Source organism: Hemiscyllium ocellatum, chromosome 13 (genome assembly GCF_020745735.1).
Source record: "Hemiscyllium ocellatum isolate sHemOce1 chromosome 13, sHemOce1.pat.X.cur, whole genome shotgun sequence".
Taxonomy (NCBI): Eukaryota; Metazoa; Chordata; class Chondrichthyes; order Orectolobiformes; family Hemiscylliidae; genus Hemiscyllium; species Hemiscyllium ocellatum.
The window spans coordinates 31,424,206-31,438,844 of record NC_083413.1 but is presented as its reverse complement, the minus strand read 5'-3'; the positions used below and the strand labels follow the sequence as shown (position 1 = coordinate 31,438,844).

Below are 14,639 nucleotides of genomic sequence, written 5' to 3'. Positions count from 1 at the left end.
CAGTCCAACACTGGCACCTCTAAAACCTTGAAATGTATGATGGAAGAGAAGCAATGGCTATTTAAGAATTGATGCATGTTTTTGTAACAAATGAAAGTTCCTGTAAGGTACAAAACCTCAGTAGGAAAACTGAATCAAAAATGGCCAAGAAAGGCAATTAACGATTATATTAGATCATAGGAGGAACTGTATAATCTTTGCCAAGATGTAGTAGGACTGAGGATTGGAAAAATTTCAGAATTTAGCACAAAAAGACTACACACATGAGAAGGACGGGTAGAGCATAGATGTGAATTATTGAGAAACATAAAAATAAATTGTAAAATCTTTAATAGTGATGCTCTTCAGGGGAATGGTGCAGCCTTAGTGAGATTGAACATATAACATTACCACGCAGTACAGGCCCTTTGGCCCTCGATGTTGTGTCGACCTGTGAAATTAATCTGATGCCCACCTAACCTACACAGTCCCATTATTATCCATATGTTTGTCTAATGACCATTTAAATGCCCGTTTAATGTTGGCGAGTCTAAGACTGTTGCAGGCAGGGCAATCCACGCCCCTACTACTCTCTGAGTAAAGAAACTACCCCTAATATCTATCCTAAATCCCTCAATTTAAAGCAATGTTCCTTTGTGTTAGCCTTCACCATCCGAGGAAAAAGGTTCTCACTGTTCACCCTATCTAACCCTCTGATTATCTTATACGTCGTTCAAGATGAATGGTCTCTTTCCATACTGCAGGGGTTCAATGATTCTATGTGAGTAAAAGGGAAGTGATTAACAGAAACAAATGTGGATTTATTACAGGAGAAATTGTAGTTGCAAACAGGGAAATGGCAGAGAAGCTAATTTATTAGTTGCGTCATCCTCACAGATGAGACAGAAGAAATCGTTCAGAAATAACAACAAGCCACGGGATCAGTGAGAATGAGAAACTGAAAGAAATTATTATTGACAAATGAAAGTAGTACTGGAGAACTTAGTAGTATTGAAAGTAATGAAATTTCCAGGTGCCAGTGATTTTCACCCAAAAGAATCAGAAGAGGTGATGATAGAATTAATAATATTTATGGCCATCTTTCATAATTTATTGATGCTGGAAGATTGCATGAGAATTGGAAAGTTACAAATGTCGGCCCTCTATTCAGGAAGGAAGAAGGCAGAATATTAGATAAGGCACTACAGACATGCATCTGTGATCGCTAGTGGAAGAAATACTAGAATCTATCATAAAGGATGTTGTGGAAAATCAGTCTTTGAATATGTTCAAGATATAGATTGATAGGTTTCTGGAGACTAATTACATGAAGGGATATGGGATGAGAGCAGGAGAATAGCAAAGACAGATAATCAGCCATGATCTGGATGGTGGAGAAGGCTTGAGGGACTGAATGGCCTACTCCTGCAGCCTGGAGGGATCTGGAGGGATACTCTTTGGGTGGTTGGTGCAGTCTTGATGGGCCAAATGACCTCTTTCTGCACTGTCAGGATTCTGTAATTCATTTGACAAGGATGAAGAGTCAGTTCTGAGTTGACTGACCAATCACAATCAAAGCTGGATGCTGTTCCTAAGCTAATTGCTGTACAGACTGAAAATAAACTTTGTTAAATTTTGACTGACCTTGCAATGCTTTAGGGAATATTTATTTACTTATACACAGGATTTGGGGCATCACTGGCAAAACAAACTTTAAAGTAGTAACAAGCTGCCTTCTTGAATTGTAGCCCACATGATGAATGTGCTTCCATAAGGTGGCTATGGCACAAGTTTTAGCTTTTGGTAATTACAAAGGAACACGCTATACACAGAAGGGGTGGATGACTTGGAGGGGGTCACAGAGGTGATGATATCCCCATTTATGCATTTCCTTTCCTCTAGGTGATAGAAATTGTTGATTTGGGAGGAACTGTTGAATAATTTAGCTGGTAGTGAATCTTGTGTATAGTATAGATATTTCACCATGTTGCTCTAATAGTGAAATATTTAATGTGCAGATCAATTGGTCTGATTTTTTTGGATTGTTTTGAACTCTATGAGTATTGTGGAAGCTCCATTCATTCACTAAATGGACAGTTCATTATAGCCCTGACTTATTGATGCCTGTTCTTTTAGCCTCCGCACTTGTGTGCTTGGTTCAGTTAGGTTTCTGACGTTAAGATAATAAAAGTTCGGTGCTTTGCAAATTCGAATTAAGTCTTACGATGGTAGTTAAGATTTATTAAATCTCCAACTCTTCCCTCTCCACATCTTATCGAAGAAGTCTACCAACAGTGGAAAGTGAGTTGGATAAAAAGAAGCTGAAGCTGTTGAATTAGCCGATTTCTGAAGGTGTGATTGGTAACAATGACAGATCAAAGTCCAAAAATACGAAGCTTGAAATGGGTAAAAAAAAAATCGGTGTTTAAATCTGAGCAGCGTTTAACTTGCACAAGGAAACGAAACACATTCATATAAAATATGCCAACAACAACAAAAAAACCGGTTTGACACCGATTCAAATAAGTTACTCGGAGATAAAATGTGAACAGATAGCATCATAACTCCGCCTCTGTCCAAGCAATATACATACTCTACCAGGGAAAAAAAAGTCTCACCTTCAACATAAGTGTGGCATGTTGCTGCTTCTTATTTTCTAGCATGTTGTCGGTACACATGTTGTTTCTTATTTTCTAGCGTTTTGGGAGGAAAAACGGTTGAAAGAAGTGACCCAAGCTGGGTACAAGATGTGGCTCTTCTGCATTCTATTGTTTGCATTGGCTCAGCGGTCATTTAGCACAGTGCCCTGTAACAGTAATGGTAAGAGTTACTTGTTGGAAACTATAAACCTTTTACTGATCATTTTGAACACGTGCATTTGTCTTCACCTTTTGGCGCAGCGCCCCTTAATTATTCGTAATGCCATGAAATGTTTAAGCAGCTAGATAACGTTTCTTTTTTGACAATCATTAAATAGCAGTCATGATTTGGAGATGCTGGTGTTGGACTGGGGTGTACAAAGTTAAAAATCACACAACACCAGGTTATAGTCCAACAGGTTTAATTGGAAGCACTAGCTCCTTCATCAGGTGGTTGTGGAGGACACTATTGTAAGGCACAGAATTTATAGCAAAAATTTACAGTGTGATGTAACTGAAATTATACACTGAAAAATACCTTGATTGTCTGCTGAATCTTTAGATAATTAAATAGTAATTAAATAGTACACATTCGTTAAATAATATTCTTCGGAATCAATCAGTTGACAGCTTCAGTGCTTGCTTCTGAGATTTTTCAAAAGTTTGCAGTGATTTGTATTTGTTTGTACAAGGTGTCGAAGATCTATGATCGAAAAAAGCCTCCAACAATATTTAAATACACCAAAGAATAAATTGAAAATGAATGTTTTAGTAAAAATAACTCTGAACGTTTAATTAATCAGAAGCAATTTTGTCCCTTAAGGATCATAAGACGTAGGTGTAGAAGTGGGCACCCATCGAGTCTGCTCAGTGTGATCCCAGCTGATCCAACAATGCTCACAATCTTCCACGATCATAGTATTGGGGTATAGTCCAATTGGTTTATTTTGAAGCAAACGTTTGGGCTTCCAAATAAACCTGCTGGAAGATGACCTGGTGTTGTGTGATTTTTAACTTGGTCCACCACAGCCCAACATCAGCACTTCCAAGTCATAGATATTCCCTGAAATTTTTTTGTTCAGTTCTTACGCCCACTTTGGTGGTGAGCTTTGTATGGATTTTACTTACAATGTTTTACAAACCTTAATTGTTTGATCCCAGTCAATCCACTACACCGTATACAGACATGGGCTCTATTTGGGACGGCACGGTGGCTCAGTGGTTAGCAGTGCTGCCTCCCAGCGCCAAGGACCCGGATTCAATTCCCACTTCAGACAACTGTCTGTGTAGAGTTTGCAAATTCTCCCCATGTCTGTGTGGGTTTCCTCAGGGGGCTCCAGTTTCCTCCCACAGTCCAAAAATGTGCAGGTTAGGTGAATTTGACATGCTAAATTGCCTGCAGTGTTAGGGGAATGGGTCCAGGTGGGTTGCTCTTCAGAAAGTCAGTGTGGACTTGTTGGGCCGAAGGGCCTGTTTCCACACTGTAGGGAATCTGATCAATCCACTCTCGGGTGACTGTGTCGAGTTCACAAGTTCTCCCCATGTCTGTGTGACTTTCTGTCAAATGCTGCAGTTTCCTCCCACAGTCTGAAGATCTGCAAGTTGGGTGGCAATGTTAACTTGTCCCATAGTATCCAGACATGTGGATCAGCTATGGTAAATGCAGGGTTATAGGATCTGGAGGGATACTCTTTGGGTGATTGGTGCTGTCTTGATGGACCAAATGACTTCTTTCTGCACTCTCAGGATTCTGTAATTCATTTGACAAGGATGAAGGGTCAGTTCTGAGTCAACTGACCAATCACAATCAAAGCACAATGCTGTTCCTAAGCTAATTGCTGTACAGACTGAAAATAAAGCAGGAAATGGTCAGGCAGTATCTGTCTTGAGAGAAACATAACAAAGACAGAGAAAGAGTGGTGGACACAACAAAAGGCAATGTATTTGTATATGAGCATGGAGAGTTGGACATTAAAAAAGGTGATTAACAATAACTGCATTGATTTAACTGGAATAGTGTGGATGGCTAACTACAGAGACAGGTGATCCAGAGCTCAGGATAGCTTGCAGAATGAATAGAGGTAATGCTGCATGTGGCATTTAATCAGTAATTTAGAAACATTCTGCATATCTTCCTTGCTTTTTATAGTGCAGTTATGTTTTTGGTTTCTAACTCTAAACTTTGAATCAAGTGGACGATGTTTTGTCTGCCATCAAAGTGCCCACTGGTTGGATACATGACCGCACTAATCACGGGACAATTACAATTTAGGCCCGAGACCTGATCCCCACCTCCCTGCCCAAAAGCCTGTGGACCTGACACCAACCTTTCTGCTCAAAGGCCTGTGGACCTGACACTCAGCCCTCTCTGCAATATACCTCTCCCATCGCATCAGCATTGTAATGTGAAAAAACACTGATACTGTGCATGCATGAACATGCTCCATCTAATGGTGGCATTGGCATTAAATGCAGCAAAGTAAGAAACCAGAACTAGGGCTGCAATGCAAAAACAGTGAAGATATATAGCACCTCTTTGAATTACTGATCAAACCCCAGCTGGAGTATTATCACTGCTACTCTATTGCATGAAGTCTACTGGGAACTCCACACTCGAGTAAATGGCTCATCGGAAGCACGCACTCCTATTTAAGTAAGTTGTCACCAAATCCACGTTGATCTTCCCAATGAGGAGAGGAATGCATCGTAAACAGTTAATGCAGAATACTAAATAGGGTGGGTCAGTGGTTAGCAGTGCTGCCTCACAGCGCCAGGGACCTGGGTTCAATTTCTGCCTCAGGTAACTATCTGTGTGGAGTTTGCTCGTTCTCTCTATGTCCACGTGGGTTTCCTCCGGGTGCTCCGATTTCCTCCCACTGTCCAAAGATGTGCAGGTTAGGTCAATTGGCCGTGCTAAATTGCCTGTAGTGTTAGATACATTAGTCAGAGGGAAATAGGTCTGGGTGGGATGCTCTTCAGCCTCTTTCCACACTGTAGGGAATCTAATCTAAACCTAAATTGAAAAGAAAATGCAAATTATACAAGTGAAGTAAAAACAAGCAATAAACAAACTAGAAATACAACTCAGTTTCACCAGGAAAGAGTGTTTCAGACCAGAGAAGGAGAGAAGGATGGAGATAAAAGGGCAGGTGTTGGGAAAATACAATGGGAAAGGAAGATGTCAGGATGCCTGAGGAATGGATCAAAATGTCAGAGAGAAAACAATTGGAATGCTGAAAAGAGAGGGAAATGGATGATATTATTGATCATAGTGCCATCCTAGATGTAGTGGAAATGACAGGCAATAATTCATTGAATGCAAGGACTGGTGAGGTGGAAGGTCAGTGGAAGAAACACTTTAATGTGATTCTGTGTAGTAGAAGAAGGGATGTGATCAGATATGGACGCACTGAAACAGATACAGTCATGGGCCCTATTGACCATGTCAGGAGAAATACCCAGATAAGGACAAAGGAAAACATATCAAAGTAATGGTGTGGAAAGTGGCATTGTGAGAATGGGCATAGACACAGAAACTAAGAGTTTGGAATAAAGTCCTTGCAGGAGGTGGGGGTAGGAAGAAATGCAATCAATTAGCTGTGGGAATTGGTGGACTTGCAGAAAATATTGGCCAATAACCTGTTCTCAGAAGCAGAGGGGCAGGGAAGTTGAGGAAGGGAGGGTGGTGATGAGATGGTACTTGTTGCCAGACAAAGTGGTAGAGGTGCATATAATTACAATGTTTAATAGCTTTTTGGACAGGTACATTGGAAGAAAAGGTCTAGAGAGATATTAGCCAAATGCATGCAAATGGAATTAGTTCAGTTTAGGAAACCTGGTCAACACAGACAGTTTGGGCTGAAGGGCCTGTTTCTGTGCTATATGACTCTATGACTCTACAACTGCAAGGAAGACACATTATCAGGCATGTTTGAAAGGTGGAAGTGTGAGTTAATGATCCATGCATCTGCAAGTCAGACTCGAGCCTACAACCAAACTATGTAAAGCATGTCTTACATTTTCCATGAAAAGGCAGGTACCTGTAAGTGATGTGGATATGAACATAGGAGCTATGGTTAGTAAGTTTGTAGGTGACATCAAAATTGGAGGTGTAGTGGACAACGAGGAAGGTTTCCTGGAAGTACAATGGGATCTTGATCATATGGGTCAATGGGCCGAGAGTAGCAGATTTAGTTTAATTTAGATAAGTGTGAGGTGCTGTATTTTGGAAAGGCAAATCAGGGCAGGACTTATCCACTTAATGGTAAGGTCCTGGGGAGTGTTGCTGAACAACAAAACCTTAGAATGCAAGATATCAGTTCCTTGAAAATGGAGTTGAAGTAGATAGGATAATGAAGAAGGCATTTGGTTGCTTGCCTTTATTGGTCAGTGCATTGAGTACAGGAGTTGGGAGGTCATGTTGCAGCTGTACAGGACATTGGTTAGGCTACTTTTGGAGTACTGTGTGCAATTTTGGTCTCCCTGCTATAGGAAATATGTTGTGAAACTTAAAAGGGTTCAGAAAAGATTTACAAGGATGTTGCCAGCGTTGGAAGGTTTCAGCTACAGGGAGAGGCTGAATACACTGGATCTATTTTCCTGATGAAGGGCTCTGGCCCGAAACGTCGAATTTCCTGTTCCTTGGATGCTGCCTGACCTGCTGCGCTTTAACCAGCAACACATTTTCGGCTCCCTCCAGCATCTGCAGACCTCACTTTTTACTCTATTTTCCATGGAGGATAGAACGCTGAGGGGTAACCTTATAGACATTTATAAAATCATGAGGGGCTTGAATAGGGTAAATAGACAAGACCTTTTCCCCAGGATTGGGGAGTCCAAAAATAGAGGGCATAGGTTTAAGGTGAAAGTCGAAAAATTTAAAAGGGTAACCTAAAGGGTAACTTTTTCATGCACAGGGTCATGCTTTTGGAATAAGCTGCCAGAAGAAGTGGTGGAGACTGGCACAATTACAATATTTAGAGGACATCTGGATGGGTACATGAATAGGAAGAGTTTAGAGGGATATGGGCCAAATGCTAGCAAATAGGGACTAGATTTACTTAGGATATCTGGTTAGCATGGATAAGTTGGACCAAAGGGTCTGTTTCCATGCTGTATATCCCTATGACTCTATGACTGTGAGCATTATTGCTTTCCTTGGCAACAACTTATATTTAGAAAGAGGGAGTTGAGTTAAAGGAGAATTTGTTACATGTAAGAATATGTCCATCTAGGCTGAGAATAAATGTAGAATTGTTGTGTATTGCTCAAGAGAGAAAAGGAAAGTCCTGAGGCCATTCTTGAAGTGCAGAGAATGGGGATGTTTGGACAGTTAGATCTAGAAGACAATTAGGAAATGAAAACATATTAAACTGGCTTAGGGTATTAAAAGTGAAATTAGAAACAGGAGAGAAAATATAGAGTAAGGATAGAATCAATCCTGTGGAGCACAACATGCCAGTGAATTGACCTGTTGAAGTGATTGTAGAGGCGATTGTTTGGGGTTGGTAATCGATGAAGTTGGAGGTTGAGATTAGATTACATACAGTGCAAGTCCACACCGACCCACTGAAGCACAACCCACCCATACCCCAACATTTACCACTTACTTAACACTACGGGCAATTTAGTATGGCCAATTCACCTGACCTGCACATTTTTGGACTGTGGGAGGAAACCGGAGCACCCGGAGGAAACCCACGCAGACACGGGGAGAACGTGCAAACTCCACACAGTCTGTCGCCTGAGTCGGGAATTGAACCCAGGTCTCCGGCGCTGTGAGGCAGCAGTGCTAATCACTGTGCCACCGTGCCGCTCGATCTTTAGGATGGATGGGGTGAGTGATTGTCCAGCAATCATTCATGAGCATTTTATATGTTGTTATGCAATTAACTGTCCAATTTCAATGTTAAGGGCATTATAATAGTAGTAATGTACCCTGGAAGTGATACCATGTCAAAGTACAACTTTAATACAGCAATTCAATTACATCGCAAATTATGTACTAGGCTTGTGCAAAAATAGTGAAAATAATGTAAATATGCCCAGGTCAGGTGGATTGGCCATGCTAAATTTCCCGTAGTATCCTATGAAAAGAATATGGAACTAGTGGTGCTCTAGGTGTCTGTTGCCCCAGCTCCCCCAGTGATCGAGGTTATGGTCTTCGAAAATGCTGCCAAGAAAACTTATAGATATTGGCTTAAAGGTGTGTACTAATGATGAGGCTGCACAAACCTCATCTTTACAAAGGAACTAAGTAGATATTTAGTGTATTATTAAATAATACAAACAGTCAAAATGTTATTGTTGACATTTTTGGCCTTAGTGAAATGTGGAAGAGTACAAGTAGCAAAAAGAAAGGTCTTTCCAAGCATTAAAAGCGCATTGGCAGATAAATCACAGCAGCCATAACCTAAAATCATAGAACCTTAGAAAATGAAGTCGAAGTAGGCGTTTGGCCCTTTGACCCTCCCTGTGATTCAGTCTGATCATAGGTCATAATCTAACTAATTACCCTGTCGCCACTTTTGCTCCATACCCATTGACCCCTTTAGTTGTAAGAATGGATAGGGTAAATAAACAAGGTATTTTCCCCAGGCTGGTGTTGTCCAGAACTAGAGGGTATAGGTTTAGGGTGAGTGGGTAAAGTTTAAAAGGGACCGAAGGGGCAAATTTTTCACGCAGCAAGTGGTAAGTGTATAGGATGAGCTGCCAGAGGAAATGGTGGAGTCTGATACACTTACAGCATTTAAAAGGTATCTGGATGGGTATATGAATAGGAAGGGTTTAGAGGGCTATGGGCCAGGTGCTAGAAAATGGGATTGCATTAGATTAGGAAATCTGGTTGGCCTGGACGAGGTGGACTGAAGGGTCTGTTTCTGTGCGATACGTCTCTGACTCTATAACTACATTTGTCTCCTTCTTGAAAACATTTGACGTTTGGCCTCAGCCACTTCCTGCCACACAGGCCTCAAGTTGTATGCAGTTTTAAGGGGAACTGGAGGCCAGTTTTAACCAGATTAGTTTATTGGAAACAAAATCTGAAATTATAATTTTAGCCAAGGCTGAGTCATTTAGTATATTCAAGGCTGGAATAGACAGATTTCTAATCATTAAGGGAATCAAAGGTGATGGGAATAAGACAGGAATGTCAACAAGCAAACATGATGGACTGAATGGACCCCTTCCACTGTTATGTCTCATGGGTTTACAATCAGGCATCATGTTGGATTAAGAAAGTCAGCACAGGGAGGCTTCCCATGTGTTCTAGCTTTCTGTTTTTGCCTAATTTTCTAATAACACGATTCTTTGGTGATCTGGATGGCTTAGCAAAAATGTCAAAGGTAGAAAAAAACAAAACTAAGATGAAAGGAATTTGTGATGTGATTCACCCAAAGATTAATTGATGGTGATTCCTTATGCTTCCTAATTTGGGGAGGCACATTATCTCATAGCGCCAGGGACCTGGGTTTGATTTCAGCCTCAGACATTTTTCTGCGTGGAGTTTGCACATTCTCCCAGTGTCTGCGCGAGTTTCCTCCAGGTGCTCCTGTTTTCTCCCACAACCCAAAGATGTGCAGGTTAGGCGAATTGGCTGTACTAAATTGCCCATTGTGTTCAGGGATGTGTAGGTTAGGTGCATTAGACAGGAGTAAATATAGGGTGGGGAAATAGGTCTGGGTGGGTTCCTCTTCAGAGGATCGGTGTGCACTTGGGCCAAATGGCCTGTTTCCACTAATTCTGAAATTCTTACCCAGTATAGGTACAACCACTGAATAGAATAATAGGTCTGATCATTCATCATGTACAGTTCATGTATCTAATATATTGGTGGGCTGGTATAAAATTTCTGCTGAGAAATGCATGCTTTACCTGAACATCATTATTTTAAATGCAAGTGCTATAAGAAGAAAATAATAGTTATTCTGATAAATTGGCCAAAACATTGCACAGAAATACTAGTTTTTTAAAATCCTTTTGTTTTCCTTTCTTTTAAATCTTACCTTCCTGCCTTTGGCTGGAGTTTTCTTTCAACATGCCTAGTCAGTCAAACATTTATGTGAAATGCTGCTGGCATGATTACTTTGACTCACCTGGTATGATCACCATTGTGTGTGTGAATAGAGACGGATAGATGCAAAAACCAGTCTAGCAACATTTCCTCCAATTCAAATGTTGGAAAATTTTGCTATTTCACTTTTATTTTTCTTGCATATGTTTTTATAAAACCCCTGTGAAACCTGATAAATGTTACTGAGACCTGGCTGTTGGGTCCTTTTCTTTATGAGGGCTAACTGCAAAGAAGCCCCTGCTAATGTTCTGATATAAAGAGAGTGGCCCCAGTAAGTATGGGAGATGACAAAAGAAGTACCAGCAGTCAAAAGAATTTATAATCAGTGAAATCTAACAAAGAAACAGGAGATGTGCAAAAGAATGGACTTGAGCAACAAAGGGTTTCAAGGCAAATGCAGTGGCTCATAGGACGTCATAAAAATGTGAAGAGACATTCTGCAAATTCAATGACTCATCTTTAATTGGAATGCAGAATTAAAAACACAAACTGATCAACCATGATCTTATTAAATAGTGGAGTAGACTTGAAGGGTCAATGATCTACTTGTTTCCATTCCATATGTTCCTGAACCCTGCCAACCTCCTTTCCAGAACTACATTCTGAAAGGCAAATCCCAACTGCTTGACCTACTGCCAATCAAGAGTGTTGGTTGAACGATTAATGACCACTGAAAGGCTATCTCCCATTCCTGTTAGTATTAATGCGGGAGGAGGTTTGTTACCATGTGATGTGCATGGCAGGGGTTGGGGAAGGCAATGTGGGGAGTTGTCACCATAATCGATGTATATTCGATAAAACTGTGGGCAGATCATTATCTCCAGGGTCTGGAGATGGTGACTCTCAATCAATAACATTCTACATCTTATTGAGGGACTGGACATTGGCAACAGGACAAGTTGAAAGCCAACTCTTCCTACCAAATCTTTTGCACCTCTCTGTCCATTGATCCCAGCCTGCAAAACCAAGCCTCCAACATAACTTACTTGTGGCCTGGGTTATTCCGCAATCTCGAGACCATGGGAGAGTGTTTTTGCTGTTGCCCTTGAGGTGCTGCTGAGCTAAAAAGCTGTCAACCTGTGACTGACCAGCAGCTCTCGAGAGCTTGATTCTGGGGAATACCCACCATTGGCTCACCACTGCCTGATTTGGGGCCCTTCATAAAAACTGGTAGGGTGTCTCTTGCCAGTCTTCTATGCAGCCGAGAAGTGAGACCCTCAATGCCGCAACAAGGTTCTACCTAAAGTTACAGTTCTCATGATACAATTTCCAACATGTCCATTATTTCAACAGTAAAGACATAATCATTAGTAAAGCCATGATCAGGTATCCTGATATCAGACTAAATGCACAAGAAACCAAGATGGAGTCTTCCTCTAATATTGTGTCTTCTATTTTCTCATTGATATCTAAAGCAACAATCAGTTATTACCTTTCCTTTTCTGTTCATGATTTCAATTGCTGATTGTAGTGCCTCTTCTACCTGGAATAACATCCTTCCATCTCCTCTGGTTTATTCATAAATCTCTCTATCAAATTATTTTTATCATCTGCAACACAACACTCTGATATAAGTGAGTTTCTGTCAGACAGCAACATTATTGCCTTTCTTGTCTGCAGGTTTCTGTATTGTGCTCACACGATAATTCTGTTCATGCCCTGTTTTAACCAGAACAGAATTAAAGTTTCCCAGCGTATTCCCTGTGATATTAGAATAGGGGCTGTAACTTTAAAATTGTGACCAAGGGAGTTGAATAGAGTTTAGGAGCACTTTTTCATACAAAAAATTGTTAAAGCAATGAATTGATTTACTGGCCTTATTAACATAGTATTGATGTGATACAGCATCATTGCAGGCCAGAGCAGTCCAGTGGGATAAGTGCTGACAGCAGCAGTACTACGTAATATAAAGAGGATTACTTGTATTCATGTTGACTTACATTTAGTTAAAAACATTATGTTTCTGCTAACAGTCCACTAGCTTTGCCACAGGATGTGGTTGGCTCAAACACAGAAAAATCTGGAGAAACTCAGCACGTCTGGTAGCACCTGTGGAGAGAGAAACACAGTGAACATTTCAAGTCATAATGATTTCTTCAGTCCTACTTGTCTAATATAATCTATAACCTTGTAACTTATTTGCCCAATTTTACCTATTAATGGTTACTATTAAATTGGTATGCACCATCCCAATCATTAAGGTTACTCGTCGGAGGGTCGGTGCATTTTATGTCCTAATGAGCTGAAGCATCAAAAAGACTTTCCTAATGTTGCTTTGGATTCTTTTACCAAAAGCCTTATCCTGCATTCTTTACTTCATTCAGTCTTGGAAACAGGTTTACTGTATTTATTGAACTTAAACATTCCATCATTAAAGAACCTCTAGCAAGTCTATTTTAGTCTTTACACATTTAAGAAAAAAACATCAGCTTCTCCAATCTGCTCATATTATTGAAATTCCTCATCCATGGAGCCATTTTATATAACTTCTTCCTCTAGTCTGCCCAAAACTTCAGTTCATTCATTTCATTAGTATTGTACACAACTGGTAGTACATAATCAGAACCATGAGCCACTGACACAATGGTTCAACCACTTTAGCTTCAAGTAAAATAACAGGTTACAGGGGTGACACGGTGGCTAGCACCAGGTGACTGTCTGCGTGAGGAAGCACAGACGTCCAGCGTCTGTGCGGGTTTCCTCCCACAGTCCAAAGATGCGCAGGTTAGGGTGAATCGGCCATGTTAATTTGCCCATAGTGTTCAGGGATGTGTAGGTTCAGTGCATTAGTTAGAAGAATGAGTCTGGGTAGGTTAGCCTTTGGAGGGTTGGTGTTGACTTGTTGGGCTGAAGGGCCAGTTTCCACACTGTAGGGATTCAATCATAACACAATCTGATTGACAATGGGCAACCTTCAAGCTTAATTTGGGCAAGGGCAGGAAGACTGGCCTTCTTTTTTAATATCCTCACATCATGCAAATGTCACTGGCTAGGCCAGCATTTATTGCCTACCTCTAATTGCCCAGAGGGCTGTTAAGAGACAACCACATTGCAGTGGGTCTGAAGTCATGTGTAGGCCAGACCAAGTAAAGATAGCAGTTTCCTTCCTCAAGGGACATTTTTTCCCCCTCAATTGACCATGGATTCATGGTCATCACTAGACTCTTAATTCCAGGTTTTCATTGAATTCATTCTGCTGTGACAGGATTCAAACACGGGTCCCCAGAACATTACCTGTGTCTCTGGATTAACAATCCAGCAATAACACCATTGTCTCCCTGACACAGTGTTCCCACTAGAAAGATGAGCGGAAGCCCAGTGTGAAGGCTGCCCCCTCCTCCCAAAACTGCAACATGTAAAATTCCTAACCATCTGCTATGCAACTCACTGTGCACCTATTTTCCACCCTCCCCCCTCACTAAATTCAGACACATAACCTCCCCCAATCACTGCCAAAGTGTCTTTGTGACCATTAATGCTTCAAAAACAACAGTAAATGACATTAAAGGGTGTGTGTCTTGATATGCAAAGCTATTCCTGTAACAAGTGGGTTCCTCCCTGATTTACTTCGATGAATCCATTTGGGAGAGGCAAGACTTGGAATCTAGCCCAAAAATGTCACTGACAGATAAATGGATAATTTTTTTGGGTTATGTAAGTAGAATCTCTTCCACCAGAAACTGGAATTTCTAGCTCAATAAATTTAAAAATTGTGAATACCATCTTTGTTTTCAAAATTCAGTTTATGTATACTCTTTGAATTCTATTTCCATAATATCAATTTAGCTATCAATACTAAGTACATTTACGGCACAATCAACATGCTTGAACCTCTTGGATATTTTCAAACTTAGTTTTCCTGTCTCATAGAATTAATTGAAACTCAGGACCCACAGATGTGTTCAATCAATATTTAATTACTGAACAAAGAAAAAGCTTACGCAAACATA

General features: G+C 40.7%; 1 protein-coding gene across 1 annotated transcript in view; it reads left to right on the top strand.

Moving 5' to 3' along the window:
* The first annotated feature begins 2,613 nt into the window (after positions 1–2,613).
* Positions 2,614–14,639, top strand: part of LOC132821727 (uncharacterized) — a 33,784-nt gene continuing 21,758 nt past the window's right edge. The window contains exon 1 of the mRNA XM_060834435.1: positions 2,614–2,799. Coding sequence (XP_060690418.1) covers positions 2,727–2,799 — 73 coding nt within the window. The 5' untranslated portion in view covers positions 2,614–2,726. The remainder of the gene's footprint in view (positions 2,800–14,639) is intronic.